Here is an 18,607-nt window from a genome sequence, read left to right as displayed (position 1 = left end):
GGAGAGTGACAGCCCAGTTCCCTGGAGGCCTATCCCAGAGCAGGGCAGCTGTGGAGGGGAGAACAGGCAGTGCTTTGTTTCCAGGCCCCCACAGTAGCAACCCTTTACTGTGGAACCAAGTGACTGTCTCTGTGCTGTAGAGACCAGCACCAGCTCTCCCTTATCCCTCTACAAAAACTCTGAAATGTTTGGGGTTGTTCGTCTGTTTTTAGTAGTGCACAAACCAGACTGTACAAATTCAGAGTGAGGTTTCCGTTGCTTGAGACACCGCTCTGTTCTCATTCTGCTTTCCCAGGGAGGTCTGTGAGCCAGGTCAGGGAGCTCAGGTCCACGTTTCCCCCACACAGCACGATGCAAACATTTTCCACATCCCGAGGGACTGCCTGGAACTGTTCCGAGAGCACAGCCGCCACTCCCACGCCAGCTGTTGGCTCAATCAGCAGCTTCATCCTTTCCCACACCAGCCGCGTGGCTTGCTGTCAGGACAGAGCAGCAGCTGTCATCCCAGCAGCAAGTACTGGCTGCTCCAGGGCTGCGGAGGGCACTGCATGTGCACATCTCTCTGCAGCGCCCTGGGAAGGGAGAGCAGAGCTTCCGCTAGCCCTTTCCAGCTGGAGACAGTGTGGGTGTTACACAGCTGTGGTGGTGTGCAGGGGCTTGTGCTGCCCTGGGAGAGCGTAGGGGTGAGAGTGGAGGGGCAGAGCATGGCTGGAGGCAGCTGCCTGCTGGCAGCTACCGTGAGAAGGGAGCCGGGAGCGTTTACCTTGATTTCTTCCTCTGAGACTGTCAGGACATCATCAACCAAATCCCTGATGATAGGCCACGTGTTTGGGCCGATGCTCGTTTTAACTGCATCTGCGATGGTATCCAGTGGATGAAGGTTGGGGGTCAGTTCCCCTCTTACCTTGGACTGGTAACAGTCATCCACGTTGCGTGGCTCAGCAGCAAACACTTTCACATCTGGTCTCAAAGCCTGTGGAGAGCAGGAAGAGCCACTTGGTTGAAACTAGTGTATGCCTGTCTGCTGCTGCTGTGCAGGCAGGGGGGCAAGCAGGTCACGTTGCTTCTGTGCAGAGCCCAGGCACCCAGAGATTTTCACAACAGGGTGTCCATTTCTGAAGAGAAAAGCTGCTGCCTGCCTTGGGAGTCCTGCCCTGCCCTTCCCACAGGGAGATGCAGCCATCGTGTCCCAGATGAGCTGCTGCCTTACCTTGATGGCAACTGCTATTCCTGCAATCATTCCTCCGCCTCCGACAGGAGCCACTACTGCATTTACCTCAGGTGCCTGTGCAGAAAGGAAGCGTGAGTGCTTCTGGCACCTCGGGCACTCCTTTTCACTGTGCCCCTGCCTGAGGAGCAGAGCTCCGGGCTGTGACCGGGCTGTGCGTTTTCCTCACCTGCTCCAGCACCTCCAGGGCAATTGTGCCTTGCCCTGCCATCACTGCAAGCTCCTGGTTGGGGTGCACCATGACTCCTCCTGTCTCCTGGACTACACGAGCTGCTGTCTCGGCTCTGGACTAGGGGAAAGCATGGATGGTTGCCTCTCAGTCTGGCTATGCCACTTCTCTGGCTGCTTTCTCCATGCCTTACCTTGTCGCTGGGCTCGCATGGCACCAGTGTGGCACCGTAGCTGCGGATGGCAGCTTGCTTACAGTGCGGGGCTGTCTGGGGCACCACGATGTAAGCAGGGATCCCTGTGTGATGGAAGAGGAGGCAAATCCAACAGCCAAAAAGCCACAAGCAGCCAGTTAGCGCTGCAGGAGTGGGCCATGCCTTGCCTATGCTAGCTCCTGCAGGTGTTCAAGAGTGGAATGCCACTGCTTATCTCCAGGGGCAGCGGAGCTGGGTGGGTTGGAGCTGCCTCTGCCCAGGAGCCAGCTTGGCACGTACCCCTGGCCCTGTACCTGCTGCCTGGCCCCTCTGAGCCGGGGCTGGAGCTCAGGGTAAGCGTTACCTTCTGCCTGGGCGGCACAGGCGAGCGCCTGCCCGTGATTCCCGCTGCTGTGCGTCACGACAGCCCGGGGCAGCGCCCCTCCAGCGTGCTGGCTTTCCTCGACGAGGCTCCTGACTGCGTTGAGGGCACCGCGGATCTGGAAGGAGAGCACAGGGGCCTGTGCTGCTGCTGGGAGCTGGTGCACAGGGTGCTGCGGGCAGGCTGGGAGCCTCCTTCCTAGCAGCCCCCCGTGCCCTGGGAAGCCTTTCAGCCCCCGCACAGGGGGGCAGGAGCCACGTTGGCTTCGAGGGCTGGGCGGGCAGCGGGTTTCTGCGCACCTTGAAGGAGCCGGTCCGCTGGAAGAGCTCGCACTTGAAGAGTAGCCGCCGGCCGGCCAGGCGGGCCAGGCTCCGGCTGGTGAGCAGCGGCGTGCGGGGCAGGCGGTGGCGCAGCCGCCCCTCGGCCGCCCGGACGTGGGCCAGGGCCAGGCGGGGCGGCGCCGCCATGTGCTCGGTGCTGCGCGGCCGGCGGCCCCGGGGGCGAGCGCGCATGCGCACGGCGGAGCGTTTTGGCCCTGCGCGGCCGCCGTCCGTCGGGCCCGGCTCGCTCCTTCCCCCCCCGGCGGAGGGAAGATGGCGGAGGGGTTGGAGCGCGTCCGCGTCTCGGCCGCCGAGCTGCGGGACATAGTGGCGGCGCAGGCCCGCGCCGCGGCTGGTGGCGGGCGAGGTGAGGGGGCGGCAGGGAGCGGCGGGGCGGCGGCGGGAGGCGGGAGCCGCTGTGTGGGGGCTTCCCCCGCCCCTCGGCGGCACCTGCCCGGGGGCGGGCCGGGCCCCTCGGCCGCGCCGCCCGGCTGGGGCTGAGGTAGGGGCCGGGGCCGGACCGCCGCGCTGGGCCCGCCTCGCCCGGGGCTCGGTTCTCGCCGAGGTGCGAGCAGGCGGACGGCGGGGCAGGGAGGGCAGGGCCCGGGGGGGCTGCGGGGCGCCCCTGGGGAGCTGCGGGCGCGGCTTCCCCCGGCCTCAGGGCGGGCCTGTCCCCCGCCGCCCCCGGGCCGAGCCCCTGGCAGCGCGGTCGCGTCTGGCTGAGGGGCCGCGAGCTGCTGCCGGTCGGGCAAAGCTGGGGAAACGCAGCACGTAACGGCCCCGCTTTGGTGAAACACTTTATCGTGTGTTGTTCAGGCTGTGTTCTCTAACGAGCTCTTGTGTAAACACAGTTATAGAGAGGAGAGAAGCGTTACTGAGTTGTGAGCAAGGGGGGAAGATGCATCTGTGACTCAAACAACCCCTTGGCAGAGCAGGGGGGGCTGTTGGAGAAGGTGGCACCTGCAGGCGGAAAAGCTCCTGCACCAACAGCAGGCAGGGAATTGCTGCCGAAACCTGTAGCACTAAAACTTTGTGGCTGGTACTCGCTCAAGTCTGGTGGTGTGCTCTCATCTCTCTTTTTCTTGGCTCATTGTCGCTTTGAGGTAAAACCTGTTGTGGATTTGTGTTTTGTAGGTGGCCGAGGGTTTGGTCAGTTTTGTTGTACCTTAGGTGGCCGAGGGTTTGGTCAGCTTTGTTGTACTTTCTCATTTTCTACTCTTGTTTTGTGGTTTCCTGTAAACCTTGATGTAGATTTTCATGTCTGTTCTCTTGGACTTGCCCTGAAGGGTGGTAGGCTCTTTCCCTTTACTTAATATTTCTACTTGTGTATTTGTCATGATACAGTTTTTTGTCCCTGGCTGGTTTGTGGTGGGAATAAATTTCTTCTGTTTCTCCCCAGAAAACATGAAAGAAGTGAAGGAGCCAAGGCATCGCAAAGACAACAGGCGCCCGGACCTGGAGATTTACAAGCCTGGCCTGTCCCGGCTGAGGAGCAAGCTTGTGCAACCAAAGCACGAGGCCTCGGAGAACCAGAGGAGCAGAGCTGAGGAGGGCAAGGAAGAGGGTGCCAGTGACAAAGGCTCTTTGGGAGGAGGGGCTCCAGTCACAGAGGATTGCAGCAAAGGCAGTGGTCCCAAGCAGAATGGTCCTTTGCAGGAAAATGAAGAGGCAGAGACTAAAGGTGGTCTTCAGAGCCAGGAGAACATGTCCAAGCAGCCTGCTCTGGATGAGTGGTGTTCCAAAACCACCAGGAGAACCAAGAAGCCGGACCAGCAGATCTACCAGCCTGGGAAACGTCTGCATTCAGCTGCTAAAGAACCATCCCTGCGCTCAGCTTCTGAGGAAGTCACCAGTAAGATGGAGCAGCTGAAAGTCGAGAGAGATGAAGAGGCTGAGAAGGGTACTGGAAAGGACAGTAACAGGAAAACCAAACCAAGCAAGGAGGATAGAGAGGGGAGCCAGGTAGGGGAAGGAGTGAAAGCCTCAAGGGGAGAAAAAGGAAGACGGATAGAGCGAAGCGACAGGGTGAGGAGAAAAAGTGATGAGGTGATGCAGGGGAAGCTGGGCTCTACCAAACGGTACTCCCGCTCTGACAAGCGTCGGAGCCGGTACCGCACCTGCAGCACAAGCTCAGCTGGAAGCAACAACAGCATAGAGGGAGCTCCACTTGTGGATGGGGTGGAGAGGCGGCAGGAGCGTGCCAGAGAAAGAGTACGTCCTAGGAAGCAGGTCTCTGCATCCTCCACTGACTCCTTGGATGATGATAGAATCGACGAGGCAGAAGCATATGTCTCCAGCAGGGGTTCGGATAATAAAAAGCATTCAGAGCAGAGTCGAGCTTCTAGGAGTGAGAGCGAATGGAGCAGCAATGGCAGGGAAGTCAAGGGACCCTTTCGAGTCACATTTGACAGCAAAACTATGAACAGGGATATCAGTCTGGCAGATACAGATAAAAAGAAGCCTCTGAAGGCATTTGTTAGTTGCAAAGACTCAGAGCCTTTTGAGGCGAGGAACCAGAGCAGAGAGCCCCAAGGGAGGGGCCGTGGGATTCTGTTCCTGCCTGCCAACACTGATTTCTCTGCCAGCACCGTGGGCTCTCCTGAAGCCAGTCACCCTGGGCCCAGGCTCCTGCTCAGCGGGGCTGGGGGTAAAGGCCTCCGAAGCAGAGGCCGAGGCGGCACTGCTCGCAGGCTGTGGGACCCAAATAACCCGGACCAAAAACCCGCTCTGAAGAGCCAGACCGCTCAGCTTCACTTTCTAGACACGGACGATGAAGTGAGCCCCACTTCCTGGGGGGAAGCCCGCCAGGGTCAGACATCCTACTATAAGTTCCAAAACTCTGATAATCCCTATTATTACCCTCGGGCCTCTGGTCAAGGCTCCCAGTATCCTTACGGTGGGTACTCCCTGCAGTATCCTATGGGTCCAAGCAATGGGGTGTACCCAGGAGCCTATTACCCGGGGTACCCTCCCCAGGTGGGGCAGTACATGTGTGGCCCGCTCCCCCCAGCTCCTCTGAGTCCTGAGATGGAGCAGCAGATGCGGAACATGCAGCAGCAGGAGCTCAGCAGACTCCTCCGCGAGGCTGGGAACCAGGAGCAGCAGCTCAGCAATCTGCTTTCCAGAGACCGCATTAGCCCGGAGGGGCTGGAGAAGATGGCCCAGCTGAGGTTTGTGCCTGTGCTGTAGCGGGGCGTGTGGCAGAGTTATTTTCAGGGTGGACTACTAGAACTGTTATCCAGAGAATGCTGTCTCCTTGGGGATCTGGCATACTGGAGACATCAGCATCTTGGAAACTGGAAGAGGGGGTAGTGGCTTGCTAGCTTTTGATGTACTGGGTCTGTTTTTCACGTGCTAGTGGTATGTGTGTATTGGGAGGAAACTGTGGGTGAAGATACCATTTGCTTGGGCTGGGAGCTAAGCCGTGGCTTTTTGTGGTTGTGGAATGCCTTGCCCTTGTCCGCAGGGCCGTGGAGGAGCAGGACAAGCACCTGCTGTGGCTCTTGGGTTCTTGCCTTTGCTGGAGCCACTCTCAGTTCCAGTGCCCTCATATGCTTTCAGTATTTGCTGGTGGACTTCTACTTCTTTGCCTGTCCTCTGTTATCTGCTGTGTAACTTGTGTTCTGGACTTCAGGGGCAGTGACTGTTGGCTTGTACTTGTGAAGCCTTGTGTGGGGTTCCTGATGCTGTTAACAGTGACAGCACCTTTCAAGCACCAGGTGGTTTTGCTTTTGACATCACTTAATGCTGTGACATACAGTGGTCCAGTGGGAGTAGCCTGGTGACACCAGCTAGCATGTGGGAAGTGACACTGGTGCTCTGGAGGGTGGTTAACAAGGCTGGAGCAAGTTTCTACTTGTCATCTTTCACATTTACCTGTGGCCTCTGAGTCTCCAGGGCTTCCCTGGGGACTTATTTTTGGAGCTGACTGGCAGGAAAATTAGCAGGTGAGCTCATTTCGGGGCTTGTTTGTTGTTTTGGGCGCTTGTGCTACAGACCACAGGGTGAGATATGTCTGCGCTTGAAGCCACACTAGAGGTTTCAGCCCTTCCTCAAGGTGTCAGGGTCACCTAGAGCTGTTGTCTGGAGGGAGAGAAAAGACTGCTCAGTGCTGCTGTGGCCTGTGTGAAGCCCACCCTGCCCTGGGAGTGTAGGCATGGTTGACCCCGTCCCTGCTGGCAGTGTCCCTCTGTCTTGGTGTCTCCTGCTTGTGTCTGAGTGCGTGCTGCCAGCCTGTCTGCGGAGCCGTGCTGGGGCTCTTGGATGCAAGTGCTGCTTATCGGATGCCCATCTGCAGAAACTTCTTAATTCTCTTGGTCAGTGTTTCTGCTGTCCAAGTGCGTGTGTGCACAGGCTTTGGGGACTGCGTGGGGCAGGGCAGCAGAACCATGCTCTGTTCTTTGCACAAGGAACGTGCCAGCATCCTCCTGTTACTCTGTTGGGCTCTTCCAGGCATTGCCACCTGGCTTCCCTCCAGGCTTTACCATCTATGCTGTAGTACTGTTTTCTGTAGGCCTCAAAGTACTCTTAAGGGATGAGGCTGCCAAGACAGTAACAGCTGAGGATCCCCTTTACTGTAAACTTGCCCCACATATTGTGGAGCTGTTTCTAGTTTGCAACTATGTTATTAAATTCAGGGGAAGGGTTCTGCTCCAGCATCTGGGCCAGGCTGTAGGTAGTTGGTGAGGGGAATGTGATTTCTGGGACTCAGAGGCTTTATTTCCTTCAGGTGTAATGTTCTCAGCTCTTGTTTGTCTTTGAGGAAGTGGGGGTCTCTGTTTGTGCTGTGTATTTTGGATGGATGGAAGGGAGGTGGGGATCGTTTCAATGGCAAGGCCTCTGTTGCCCTCTGGTTCTTTGTGGTTTTGTTCCTGGCCCGTTGTAGCCAGACTTTGTGCTCAGAAGGAGCAGAGTCTGGCAGTGCATGCTTTCTCTATGTTAGTATAAGGAGATGCTTGTGCCTTGCTCTTCCCAGTGGCAGAACTGTAGCAGAGCTCCTTGCTCTTTGCCAGGAACTGATCCATTCCGATGCGTACATACAAGGGGGATGGTCTTTTCAGATTTGCTCTCTTGGAGCAGGAAGGGTGTTTGATTGTAACAGCTCTCATCTCCCTTTGAGATGAGTGTGGAAGCGTCAATTTGCCACAGCGTGCAAGCTGGATGAACTGCTGACATCTCGTGCTTGCTGGATGAAAAGCAGCAGGTGGCTTGGCACATGTGCCCTGGCAGCTCAGGCCCAGGCTGGGCAGTTGCTGTTGTGTTGACCGCTAATTGTGTTTTGTTGTAGGATGGAGATGCTACAGCTGTATGAACAGTGCATCCTGATGGATATAGAGTTCTCTGATACCCAGAATGTGGACCAGCTGCTATGGAAGAATGCGTTTTACCAGGTGATAGAGAAATTCCGGCAGCTCCTCAAGGACCCTCAGGGTGAAAACGCCCAAGAAATTCGGAACAAACTGCTCCAGCTTCTAGATGAGGTAAGAAGAGTGAAACATCCCCAGACTCCACTAAACCTTTGGGTGGGATTGGCTGGTGTTTGGAATGGGGTGGTGTGACTGGGCAAGTAGTCTTCTTGATCCTATTCATATCTCTGTGTGCCTTAAGCCATCCTTGTGCAAGGAGAATGTTCAGACGGATTATGGTTTAGTGTGGCAGGTGTAGGTCCAGGTGGACATCTGTTATAATTTAAACCAGGCTTGTTTCGGTGTGTTATGTTAATTAGAAATTGATTTAAGCTAAATGAAACAAATGCCCTGAAGTGGAAGTAAACAGAATGAGAAATGAAAAGGAGGTATTTGTGCCATCTTTATCACATTTGCTTAAAATTCATTGTGTTAAACTGCAGCTCAGTTTACTCTTTGTTGAAGGTAGGCTGACAGATCCGAGAGGATGTGTTTTATAGAATTAGGTTGGTGGGAAGGGACTGCTAGAGGGCTTTAGTCTAACCTCCTGCTCAAAGCAGGACTCCTCAAACACTAGATCAGGTCAATCTTGGTTTGTCTAGCTCAGTCTTGAAAACCTCTGAGGCTGGAGATCCCCTGACCTCCTTGTTGTTTCTGAATAGCCAAACCTCAGGGAGAGGAGGCTTCTTTCTTGCCTGTGGTAGGGATGGTGTGATGATTTTATACTCATCATCTGAAAGATTGTAACAGCTAAGTATGTGTGTGTTTTGCAGGGCACTTCTTTTTTTGATGGCCTACTCCAAAAGTTGCAGGTGTCGTACCAGTTCAAGCTAGAGGACTATATGGACGGGATGGTCATCCGCAGTAAGCCTCTGAGGAAAATGGTAGGTTGGCTTCCTTCTGGAGGCTTCTTACCCTGTTAATCATATGCAACGTGCTGAACTCAATGTGCTGCCCTTGACAAGAGGGAGGTAGGCAGCTGAGCTCCAAACAGATGCCAGTATGTTTGCAGGGAATGTTTCTCAGCTTCTAGAGAACTTGTTGAACCAGTGCTGAGGCATTAACATTTCTTAGCTTCTTTTGCAAAGAACTTCTTTTTGTACCAGCTCTGTGACCAGGGCTAATAAAGGGAAAGTACTCTGACTTTGCCTTAGATATTGAACTTTTCTTTCTGCTTGGAATCCAAAATAATGAACAAGGAAAGCTAACAGTTGCACTGCCTCCCTGACACTTGACAGCATATTGCCCTGAGCTGTGATGGCAGGTGTGAGGGACAGCTGGGGAAGGATATTTTAGTCCAGCTCCATTCCCAGAGAGATGTGTTTGTCTAACAGCTGTCCTCAAATTGGTCATGGGCTGAACAACTCTCTCTTGGAGAGAGATGGGACATTGTTGTAAGAGAGGAGCGTTTAGGGGATTGGCTTGCTCCTAGAAATGCTGAACCAGTGCCATGGAGCCTTGTCATTTCATTCTGCTGCCCTTTTGCGAGACCTTCAGTGTGTCAGTGACCTCCTCTTAGCTCTCTACAGTCCCTGTGCATGCACCGGGTCTGCAGGTGAGCCAGGGCTGCAATGTCCCACATGATGTACTGAATGCTTCTTTCCAGGTGAAGTATGCGCTGATCAGTGCTCAGAGGTGTATGATTTGTCAAGGGGACATTTGCCGATACAGAGAACAAGCAAATGACACGGCAAACTACGGAAAGGCACGCAGGTATTGTGTTTTTCACCATAGCGCCGGGGACAGCTCTTCTTCTATCTACAAGGGATTTGTCTCATTTCACGCTTAAACTTGCCTCTAGCCAAAGCAGTCTTTCCACTCCTTTTTATTGTATTGCAGTCCTGTGAAGCTGGAAGCTGTAGCTCAGACTGTTTTGCTGTCCTAGAGAGCAAGTCAGCAGATCTAGTCATCCTCCAGCCATCTAGTGTAGAAGTTGTCCTGTGCTGATCCTGCAGCAGGGAGGGTTTATGCTGTTGAGGCTGGCAGAATAGCTGTTGACTTTTCTGGTAGCTTTTCAGCTAGGAGAGGTTTCTATATGTGTCCATATGTACTGACTGCATCAGGAGTTCCTGGCACTTGTTGCTTCCTGTCACTCTTGTCTTTCTGATGTTTTTTTTCTGGAGCGAATACTGGTGTGGGGGCAAGTGAGCACAGCATGGGGGATGGAGCCCTGAAGTCTGTGGAAATTTGGAGGTCAGGGCAAAGAAAGCTGCCAGTTTTGGGGTCTATGGACATTGTGGGGTATGCTTGATATCTGAAGGAGGCTGGAGGGAGTGTAGTGGGTTCATTATATGTCTGAACGGTATTGACGAATCAGTGTGGCATGAAATAAGCTGGAAAATGGATAATGGAATTGAGGGAAGATTGGGAGAAGAATGGAGGGATGAATGGATTGCCATTGAACAGATACGTCTTCTCTTGTGATAAGTATCTTGAAAATATGGGGTACAAGCTAAGGAACATGGGGGGTTTGGTCCCAGCTGCTATGGAGCTAAAAAGGGGACTGAGAGAGAAATGTTCCCTGAATAGCCTATGCTCTGTGCCAGAGGCTGCACAGGGGACAGTGCTTGCTGGGTCTGGCTAAATGCTCATCTTCAGGCTGAGCCATGAACGTTGCCTTCTGCAGCTGTATCTGCTCCCTCTTTTGACCTTTGCCCCAACTGCCTCTCCAGGCCAGGTGCAGGCTCACTGCCTGTGCATGCTTTTGCAGGCAGAGGGCATTTGTGCAAAGGGCCTGTTCCCTGCAGCACTGCTCATGCTGTACTGCAAGGGGAATTCTGCACCCTTAAACAGCAAGGAAGGCAACCTGATGTCCTTTTAGTAAGCCCTTCTTTTTTTTTTTTTTTTTTTTTTTTTATCTTTCCTCTTCCTCAGCTGGTACCTGAAGGCACAGCAAATCGCTCCCAAAAACGGCCGCCCATACAACCAGCTGGCGCTTTTGGCCATCTACACGGTAAGACGCTCATCATGAAAGGATGTACCAAGCATCGGGAGAGCCTCTGGGATGGCTGTGAGATTCCATCTGGTGGACAAAGGCATTGTTTAGGGCATTGTTCCCAGATGTGTGGTGGTTTTTTTTTTTCAAAAAGAAAAAAGCTGATGGCAGGATGTGCTGTGTGGATTCCAGCTGCTGTGGCTTCAGGCAGCTTTGTTAGATACACGCTACTCCCTCAAGCTATTGGCATTTTGGGGACTGTTCTGTGGGCTGAATGCAAATGTTTTAAAAGTGGGTTGTGTTTAAAGTTTTGCCTGAGATTTTTGTGCTGAAGACCATGCTGTCATGAGGGTGCTGTTACTGTTTGCCACATCTTCATTGAACCTGTGGGCACTGGTCTAAGCAGCATTCATATGCAACTTTGAAGTTTCCATTTAGCTGGCTGCTGTGGCTGTGCAGGAAAACTTACTTCCAGGAGAATGTGACAGCAGGTAATGGAAGCATCAGGCTGGGACACAGGAGCTGGTAGCGGTCTGCCTCTTCACAGCACTGAAGGATGCTGGTGTAAAGCAGAGCAGCTGAGAACTGCAGGGTTCAGAGGTGCATTTCCTTCATGGCTGGGAATGACCTTTCTGACTCCCGGTGTGGGGCTTGGAGCAGTGAAGTGCCCTGCCTTCTGTGGTGTTTTCTAAGGCCGGCAGCATGTGGCCAAAACCCTAAATGGCTGTGTGTGTTGGTAGCATTAAGTCCTGGGGGTTGCCTTCTGACAGTATTCCCTGTGGCCAGCCTGTGGGAGAAATGATGCTGAAAGTTGCTCCGAGCACGAGGGGATTAGCCTGGCAGCAGGCTGAAATGAGGGGGGTGTCCTGCCCCACCACAGGCAGAAGTCTGGCAAACCCCCTAGTCTTCCTGGGCCTCTGCTCTTTGTAAAACTCACGTGGAGTAGTTTCCATATTCGTAGTAATGTTGAAAAGAGTTATTTCCTGAACTGTCTGGAATTCAGTATTTATACCTTTGCCCTTTGCCATGATGTCTGGTGAGAGACTGTTTTGTGTGAGCCTCTGGGCTGATGGCTTCTGTAGAAGCCCTGAGGCTGGGGTAAGCGAGTCCACAGCTTACCTGTGCTCTCTAACCCTGGCAGAGGGCTTGTGCTTTGTGCTGGGGGTTGTAGGTAGCTGTGAATGTGGACAGAGCGTTCAAGGTCCTACTTGTCATAAGGTTTGTTGGCATGTCTGTCTGTCCCAGGCAGTATTGAGGAAGAGGGCATGCGTATGGAGGGACAGGGATGGCAAGTATGCGGGAGCTTGGCTCTGAATGCCCCAGAATGAGTGGCAGCTCTGAGTCTGGTTGTGTTTTTGCAGAGGAGAAAGCTGGATGCTGTCTACTATTACATGCGCAGTCTGGCTGCTAGCAACCCCATCCTCACAGCCAAGGAGAGCCTCATGAGCCTGTTTGAAGAGACGAAACGCAAGGTGAGTTTTGGAGCTGGGCTGCAGGATGCTACAGCTGCCTGTGCTAACTGTCCTGTGCTGGAGAGCTGTGATCCAGAGCGGAGGGTGATGGTGGCTTTTGGACTTGGAGTCACCACCTGTCTACTTCTAAGAAATTTCGTGTTGAGAGGCAGTTTTCAGAGTGGTAGTGTCCTTTCTGCCTCTCCTCAGACTGCTTTTGGGGTTGTTTGAGCATCTGAGTCTCGTTTCTGGGTCTCAAACTATAGAACAGCTGAGCTCAGCAAGTTGCTGTGGTGTGCAGCATGATCATTGCCTTGTCCCATAGGTGCCCCACACCTGTGAGGGTGGACCAGAGAGGCTGCAGTCCCTTTGTGCCCCAGAGGGTCATCCCAAGTCAAAGATACGGCATGCTGGCTGTCACACAGCTTCCCTTGTCCTGGAGCAGTTGGGGTTGAAAACCTCTCATCTGCATTGTCCTGTAGTATCAGAAACCGAATTCTGGACCTGTCAATGAGTTACTGTGGTTCTGAAGCAGGGGAAAGGGCTAATTTCTCCATACAAATGGAATTATTTACTTTTCCTGAACTTTGATCCCTGAGTGATCTGAATCTGTCCTGTCTGCCCAGGCTGAGCAGATGGAGCAGAGGAAACATCAGGTGCTGGATCTGAGCCCCAGCCGCTGGGGGAAGGGCAAGAAGCCCACATTGCGACAAGTTGGAGATGATGCCACACGGCTGGAGATCTGGATCCATCCCTCCCACCCCCGCTCCTCCCAGGGCCACGAGTCCGGCAGGGATTCTGAGCAGGACAACGGTCTTGGGAACCTCAGCCCCAGCGACGTGAGTACTGCAGGAGGCGGCAGTTGGCTTTGGTGTCATGTGTTTGGAATGCAGTGGAATGACACTGGATCTGTTTTGCTTTCCTGTTGCTAAATTTTCCAGTGTTTTGGCTTCCCCTATGGGATCTGTGCCTGGGTCAGGCTGAGGAGCTGGTGACCTCGTGCCTCTCATGTTTAAGGCATGTTGTTACCATCCATTTCTTGGCAGCGTGCGCTGGTGTGGCTGATATGGAATAGGAGAGGCACAAACAGAAGATGCTGTAAAATGCCTCTGTTGAGGGCTCTAACTTGGGTGAGGTTGCTGGTGGGAAATGAGGTCAAATGCTGAAGACCAGGGTTAATAGTGACCTTGTAACTTCTGAGGCTTGTTCTGGAAGTGGGTCACTTGTCCCCGTGCCAGATGATTGGAGGTTCGCACTGGGAATGTGAAAACCGTGTTTTTAATTTCCAGTGTAGGTGTTATATTTGCATTACTTGTTCTGCTGAGAGGCCAGAGTAGCGTGCCTTTCTTTTGCAAGAATAAGAAAAAAAATTGACTATTGGTATGTCTCGTCGGTCCGTTGGAGCTGTGTACCTTGCAAGAGGAGCCCGAGTGAACTCTGTTTGTCAGGCACAGGAATGCAGGCAAATGCAGTGGTGGTTGGGAGCTCATCCTCTAGGAATTCTTGCACTGCTTTGGCACATGCAGCTTGCAAGAGAACTTGCCAGGGAGCTCTGGGCTGCCTGTCCTAAAATGGCTGTTAAGGATGTGAGTTTAGCAGAACTGGGAAGACCTTCTCCGCATACTGCGGGGCCCTGGGCTGCTCAGATACGATTGCACTTTTATAACTAGTTTGTGACTTCAGCTGGGTGGAACTGGGGTGAAGTCTTGGGGTTTTGAAAGATAAGCTCTGGCACATCGTTGCAGCATTTTTAAGATGTTACTGCCCTTGGTTGTTTTCCCTCCCCTCAGCTTCTCTTCTGGAGACCTTTGCTTCCTCAGCATCATTGAAAAGAACATGCCAAGCTTTAGCCTCTCCATAAATCATTGATGAAGATGCTTTGACATAAGATGCTGTGAGTGTTTTTGAGGCACTAGGGGTTTCTCTTTTGCAGCGCTCCCATGTGAGGCAATGTAACAGCTAGCAAAGTGGGGGGCAGCAATTTCTTGTTTTTTATAGTGCAGTGCTGTTTGCTAGAGCTTGCATTTGGTCTTTTCTGTGGTGTCTGTGCTCTCTGAAGTGCAGGTTGCTGGCGATGCCTGTACAGATCGTGTGTCTGATTACTGCCATTATTCTTGATTTCTTCATCTGTTTGAAATGTTGATTCATGGAAAGCACAAACTTTCTGATCGTGGAGAGGTTGCCTGATCAGAAATATAATGGCAAGAGGGTGGGGGGGAGCTGGGGGCCCAGGTTTGGGCACTGCTGGTTTTGGCAGCCTAGGTATTTGTGCTCAGGCAGCCTGTGCCTGCTGTGGTGCAGCACTCCATTCGTGTTGGCACAGCTGCTTATGGGACTGTGCTGTGGCCGTGTCACTGAACTGCTCTGGATGGAAAATAACGAGGTGAAAAGCAAACCTTAAATCTTTTGTCACTGCCAAAGCTCCTGAGCTGTGAAGCTGTGAGCTGGGTACAGACAGCAGCTCTTTGGGAGTCTCTGGACTCCTTGCTCTGTGAAGCTGTGGCCTCTTACCCTCTTCCTCACTGCACCTCTCGGTGGTGTGCGGCTCCTGCTCTGGAGAGGAGAGGAGCCGGCTGCCTGTTGCCACTGTGCGGCACTGTTTGGCCTTGGAAGGGCCCTGCCTGCGCCAGGGACAGGGAGCAGTTCTCTGGCAGCACCTCTGCCCCACGTCCCGCAGCCGGGCGGGAGGGAACAGCTCTTCTCCCAGGGGATGTCTGCCAGTGCTTACGTGTCATTTTGGGGAAATGAGTGTAAATGTGTCATTGCCTCCTTGGTCCCTTCCTTGCCAGCTTTTGCCCTTGAAAAGGCTGAGGCAAGCCCTGTTTTCTCATCTGTACTGACAGCTGTGCTCTACAGGTAGCTCCTCAGACATCAGTCTTTATGGCAACTGTTTCTGAGTTAGAGAAGGGAATTTTGCAGGGCAGAATGGCAAAGTGTTCAGCTTCCAGAAGCAGATACAACACTGCAAGTATAGACCCTACCAGCTCTGGATGTGTGCTGGGCAGAAATGTGGGGGAGAGGTTCGCTGCACCCTTAAAACGGAGGCTGTTGCTTCAAACCCAGCCCAAGTCAAAGGTATTTTTACTGTGGAGATGCTGGCTGTTTTACAGGTGACAAGAAATTGATTTGAGATCTTTTCTGTCCTCAGTGGTCACTTTCTTCATTGTGCAGGCGGTTAGGTGCCAGTCCTGTTACGTGGCACGCTTGGCAGGGAGATGTGAATGATTACTCTCCCAGGATCTGCTGATGTGCGCGCCGTCCCCGTCAGCGAGCAGAGAGTCTGCTCTGCGTATGCTTGCATGTCTCTTCTCAGTGCTGACTTTATTTTATTTTATGCAGCCCTGTATGAAAACAGAAACATCATTACTTTATTTTAGGGTTAGAAGCCAACTGAATGGAGTTAGTGAAGTGTGATGGCATGTCTGCAGAAGGCCAGCTCACGCTGCAGCCATTGCTGTGACAAGGGAAGGTGGCGTGCAGAGCAGGCAATTTGCCTTGTGCTGTGTTTAGGTAGAGGCTTGTATAGCTCACAGTTTGCTACATCATCTTTTCTCGGAGGATGCAGAACTGGAAGAATGTCTGCCCACACCAAGGGACATGTATCTTTGGCCCCTTCCTCAGTAACTGGATTTGGCACTGCTGGCATGCATGGTGTGGGACAGTTTCACACCGAGCTGAAGAAGTGTTTTGAGTTGCAGACTGGCTGTTTTGTGCTTAGGGTTTTGTCCATTATGTTTGCAGCCTTTTGGGGTTTCATTCTGTGAATGGCTGTTCTCTGTGGTCTCTTGTACGTTGCATGTTTCTAGGTGTGCGGTGGCAGGAGAGTCCAGGTTGGCCCAGTGCCCTGCTTACCTGACAATGTCAGGTCACTTTGTGGGGGATTCCAATAAGAAATGCAAAAATGGAGATTGAACCAATGAGCTGTTGTGTTTCTTTTTAAAAAACAGCTGGACAGGGCAAAGTGAGCTGAAGAGCTGAGTCTCTGCAATTTCTTCTCTGCCGTTGATTTCGTTTGCTATGGGTCTGTATTGATCTTAAATCTGCTAGTACCATATACAGCTTACAGTGCAGGCTGTGAATTGGTAAGGTAAACAGGGCAAGTGTGCTGTCAGTCTCTTGAGAAAGTGTTAATATTACACTGAGTTTGAGATTTTAATCACTCCTCTCAGGAAATGCTGAGTTAAGGTTCCCACAGTTGCTATTGCCTACTGCCTGTGCTCTGCAGTAGATACTTCCTTGTGTTACCACACAGCATGCATGCACTAATAAAAGATTACTCCATAGCCATAGCTAAGATTAGGGAAGAGAGGTTTTCCCTTGGCAAGACAGTAATTGAATAATACTTCTCTCCAGATGTCTGAATACTTTAGCCTCATTAAAGAATTAAGGCTCCTTGCCTCTTTGTGAGAGGTCAGTCTTGTAGAGCCATCAAAAGTTTGGTAGGGCCACCCAAAAAGCTCTTAGGAAAATCTAAGGTCAGAGTCAAGATCCGCTGTCTCAGGCCTGCGTGTTGGCTGCAGGAACATTCCTGTTTCCACCCCTTGGCCTGCTGATAAGGGACAGAGGTGTTGCATTTGCCTGGTGCTGGGTGCCCATGGAGCAGCCACCCCTTTGCAGTAGCAGAGAAATTGTGGTGGAATTGTGAGCTCTGAAGTTTAGAGCAGGTTTTAACCTCTGTTTCTTTATACAGGCTCTATTCTTAGTGGCAGGGAATGTGGACAGTGCATCAGGATTTCCACAAGTAAGCAGTAAATACCACCAGGAGGTCTACCAAAAAAAAAAAAAAGAGAGGTTAAAGTTCTCTCAATAGGCTGAATATAGAGAGAGGGTTTATTTTGTGTTTCTTCTTTGTTACCTACATTACTTGTCTTGAAAGCTTATTACATGTACAGGTGTTGCTCTGTGCTGGTAATGGGTGCAAGTACCAGGAGACAGAATGACGATGTCAGAGTTGTAAGCGCTGCTTATCTTTGTGTGATTATTTGTGTTTTCTTTCAGATAAGTAGTGCTGGTCTGTTTTGGACCCCTTCGTCTCTTTCCATCTCCTGAGTCCTAGAAAATCATGAGTGCCAAGCATGCAGGGAAGTGGTCCTCTGCAGCTGGCGGAGGGCACTGTCTTCTCAAAGCACTGGAGGTTGTGAGAGCTGTCCTGCTTTTTTCCCCTCTGGGCCAGGATTCAGCTAACTGGGAACTTATCCAACAATGCCTGGTTGGGGCTGTTTTCAAAAATTTACTGTAATTTGTTTCTTTCAGAGATGAGACATCTCTAAGGATTCTTATCTTATGTCTTTCTCAGTTCTTCTTGCCTGCTTAGTTTTATTTCTGACTTTGCCTGCCTCACCTGTACACCATGATGCTGCATCCACTTACACTTCTGCAGCCCAGTTGCAGTCCAGGGGTGGAGAAGGCACTTTTGGGAATGCCTGTGCATGAGGACTTCCCAGTGCTCCAGGCTGCCCAAGTCACCGCCTCAATAGAGGCCATGTGTCCTTAGTGAAAAAGGTCGCTGTCCTAGTCAGCTCCTGCATGTTTCACATCTGTTTTTCCTTGGTGGTATTTGTTGTTTCTGCTTTGTGCGCTTGTTCCTCTTGGGCAGCAGCCACTCGGGTGACTGGGCTGGCTCCTTCTCCTGGCTGGTTTCCATTGGTACAGTTTCTCGGCTGGGGGAGCTGTCTCTTGGGCTCTGCATCCGGAGAGGGGTGCTTCTAGGGAGCAGTGGGATAAAACCTCGTGTTAGTCTGGTAGCAGTTCTGGTGGGGGTTTCTTGGCCATTTTGCTCCATCAGCCTGACCTTTGCTTGGAGCAGTCACACATGGGAGTGGGAGCGACCTGTGTTCAGAGTTGGGATTGCCTTGATTTCACTACCGCTGGTGCCTAGGAGTGTCTGGTTTGTTAAAAGGCTGCCGTGGTGTGTAGCTGGTGTCTGTGAGCATGGCACAGCTTTGCTTATGCAAATACACCACAGACACATCCCTGTTTACTGAGAGCGGCTCCCTTCAATCTCTGCTCTTTTTTTAACCTTGTAACTCTTTCCTGTTACACATGGCTAGAAATAAGTGATAGGAAAAAGTGGAAATGATATATTGCTGTAATGATGTTTTTTCTTCCATGCAGATGCATGAGTAAGAGGCTGTTTGGGGAACTTGTTTCTGGGGTGTCTGCCCCTGAGTTTGCTACCATGCTGGTGGGATCATTTCTCTACACTTTCCAGCCTGGCTGGGTAGTTTTTCTCAGGACAGCGAAAGATTGGTCTTTTCTCTGCCATGCAGGCTGTCATGAATAATCCCTGCTGGCTGAAGCACAGGGCTCCCTCACCTGTTATCTCCATGGCTTCAGGTGGGCACAGTGCTCAGAGTGGTCTGTTTTTTATTTTCCAGATCAAAGGCTTCCAAAAAAAATATATGTCTGGGCAGCTGGGGCTGGGCCTGTGGTTTAGAGGGGCAGTGTGAAAGCACAGTGATGACTGTCTTCCCCCTGCTGCTGGGATATGACTCCCCAGAAGAGTAATCCTGCAGGCTGTACGC

General features: G+C 52.3%; 2 protein-coding genes across 4 annotated transcripts in view; one reads left to right on the top strand and one right to left on the bottom strand.

The window, feature by feature from the left end:
• Positions 1 to 187: 187 nt before the first annotated feature.
• Positions 188 to 2,484, bottom strand: SRR (serine racemase). The gene is made up of 7 exons (XM_005240438.4): positions 2,272 to 2,484; positions 1,955 to 2,090; positions 1,591 to 1,694; positions 1,398 to 1,517; positions 1,211 to 1,285; positions 764 to 973; positions 188 to 476 (listed from the first exon to the last, which is right to left on the bottom strand). Exons 1-7 carry the CDS (start codon positions 2,482 to 2,484, stop codon positions 279 to 281), a joined length of 1,056 nt encoding a protein of 351 aa, XP_005240495.3. The 3' UTR covers positions 188 to 278.
• Positions 2,485 to 2,535: 51 nt separating this feature from the next.
• SMG6 (SMG6 nonsense mediated mRNA decay factor) overlaps positions 2,536 to 18,607 on the top strand; it is a 115,785-nt gene continuing 99,713 nt past the window's right edge. For all 3 annotated transcript variants that reach the window (XM_055796773.1, XM_055796772.1, XM_055796771.1), the window contains exons 1-8: positions 2,536 to 2,659; positions 3,692 to 5,462; positions 7,580 to 7,772; positions 8,471 to 8,581; positions 9,304 to 9,410; positions 10,572 to 10,650; positions 11,994 to 12,104; positions 12,710 to 12,922. In XM_055796773.1, coding sequence (XP_055652748.1) covers positions 2,566 to 2,659; positions 3,692 to 5,462; positions 7,580 to 7,772; positions 8,471 to 8,581; positions 9,304 to 9,410; positions 10,572 to 10,650; positions 11,994 to 12,104; positions 12,710 to 12,922 — 2,679 coding nt within the window. In that variant the 5' untranslated portion in view covers positions 2,536 to 2,565. The remainder of the gene's footprint in view (positions 2,660 to 3,691; positions 5,463 to 7,579; positions 7,773 to 8,470; positions 8,582 to 9,303; positions 9,411 to 10,571; positions 10,651 to 11,993; positions 12,105 to 12,709; positions 12,923 to 18,607) is intronic.

Source organism: Falco peregrinus, chromosome 2 (assembly GCF_023634155.1).
Source record: "Falco peregrinus isolate bFalPer1 chromosome 2, bFalPer1.pri, whole genome shotgun sequence".
Lineage (NCBI taxonomy): Eukaryota > Metazoa > Chordata > Aves > Falconiformes > Falconidae > Falco > Falco peregrinus.
The sequence above is the reverse complement of the archived record's forward strand: the minus strand, read 5'-3'. Positions and strand labels throughout refer to the sequence as shown.

Coding starts and splice junctions, on each gene's coding strand:
- SRR (XM_005240438.4), bottom strand. CDS start 2,484: ATGCGCGCTCGCCCCCGGGGCCGCCGGCCGCGCAGCACCGAGCACATG. Junction 1,695..1,954: donor CTGTGCCGCCCAGGCAGAAG/GTAACGCTTACC, acceptor TCCATCACACAG/GGATCCCTGCTTACATCGTG. Junction 477..763: donor TCTCAGAGGAAGAAATCAAG/GTAAACGCTCCC, acceptor CTGTCCTGACAG/CAAGCCACGCGGCTGGTGTG.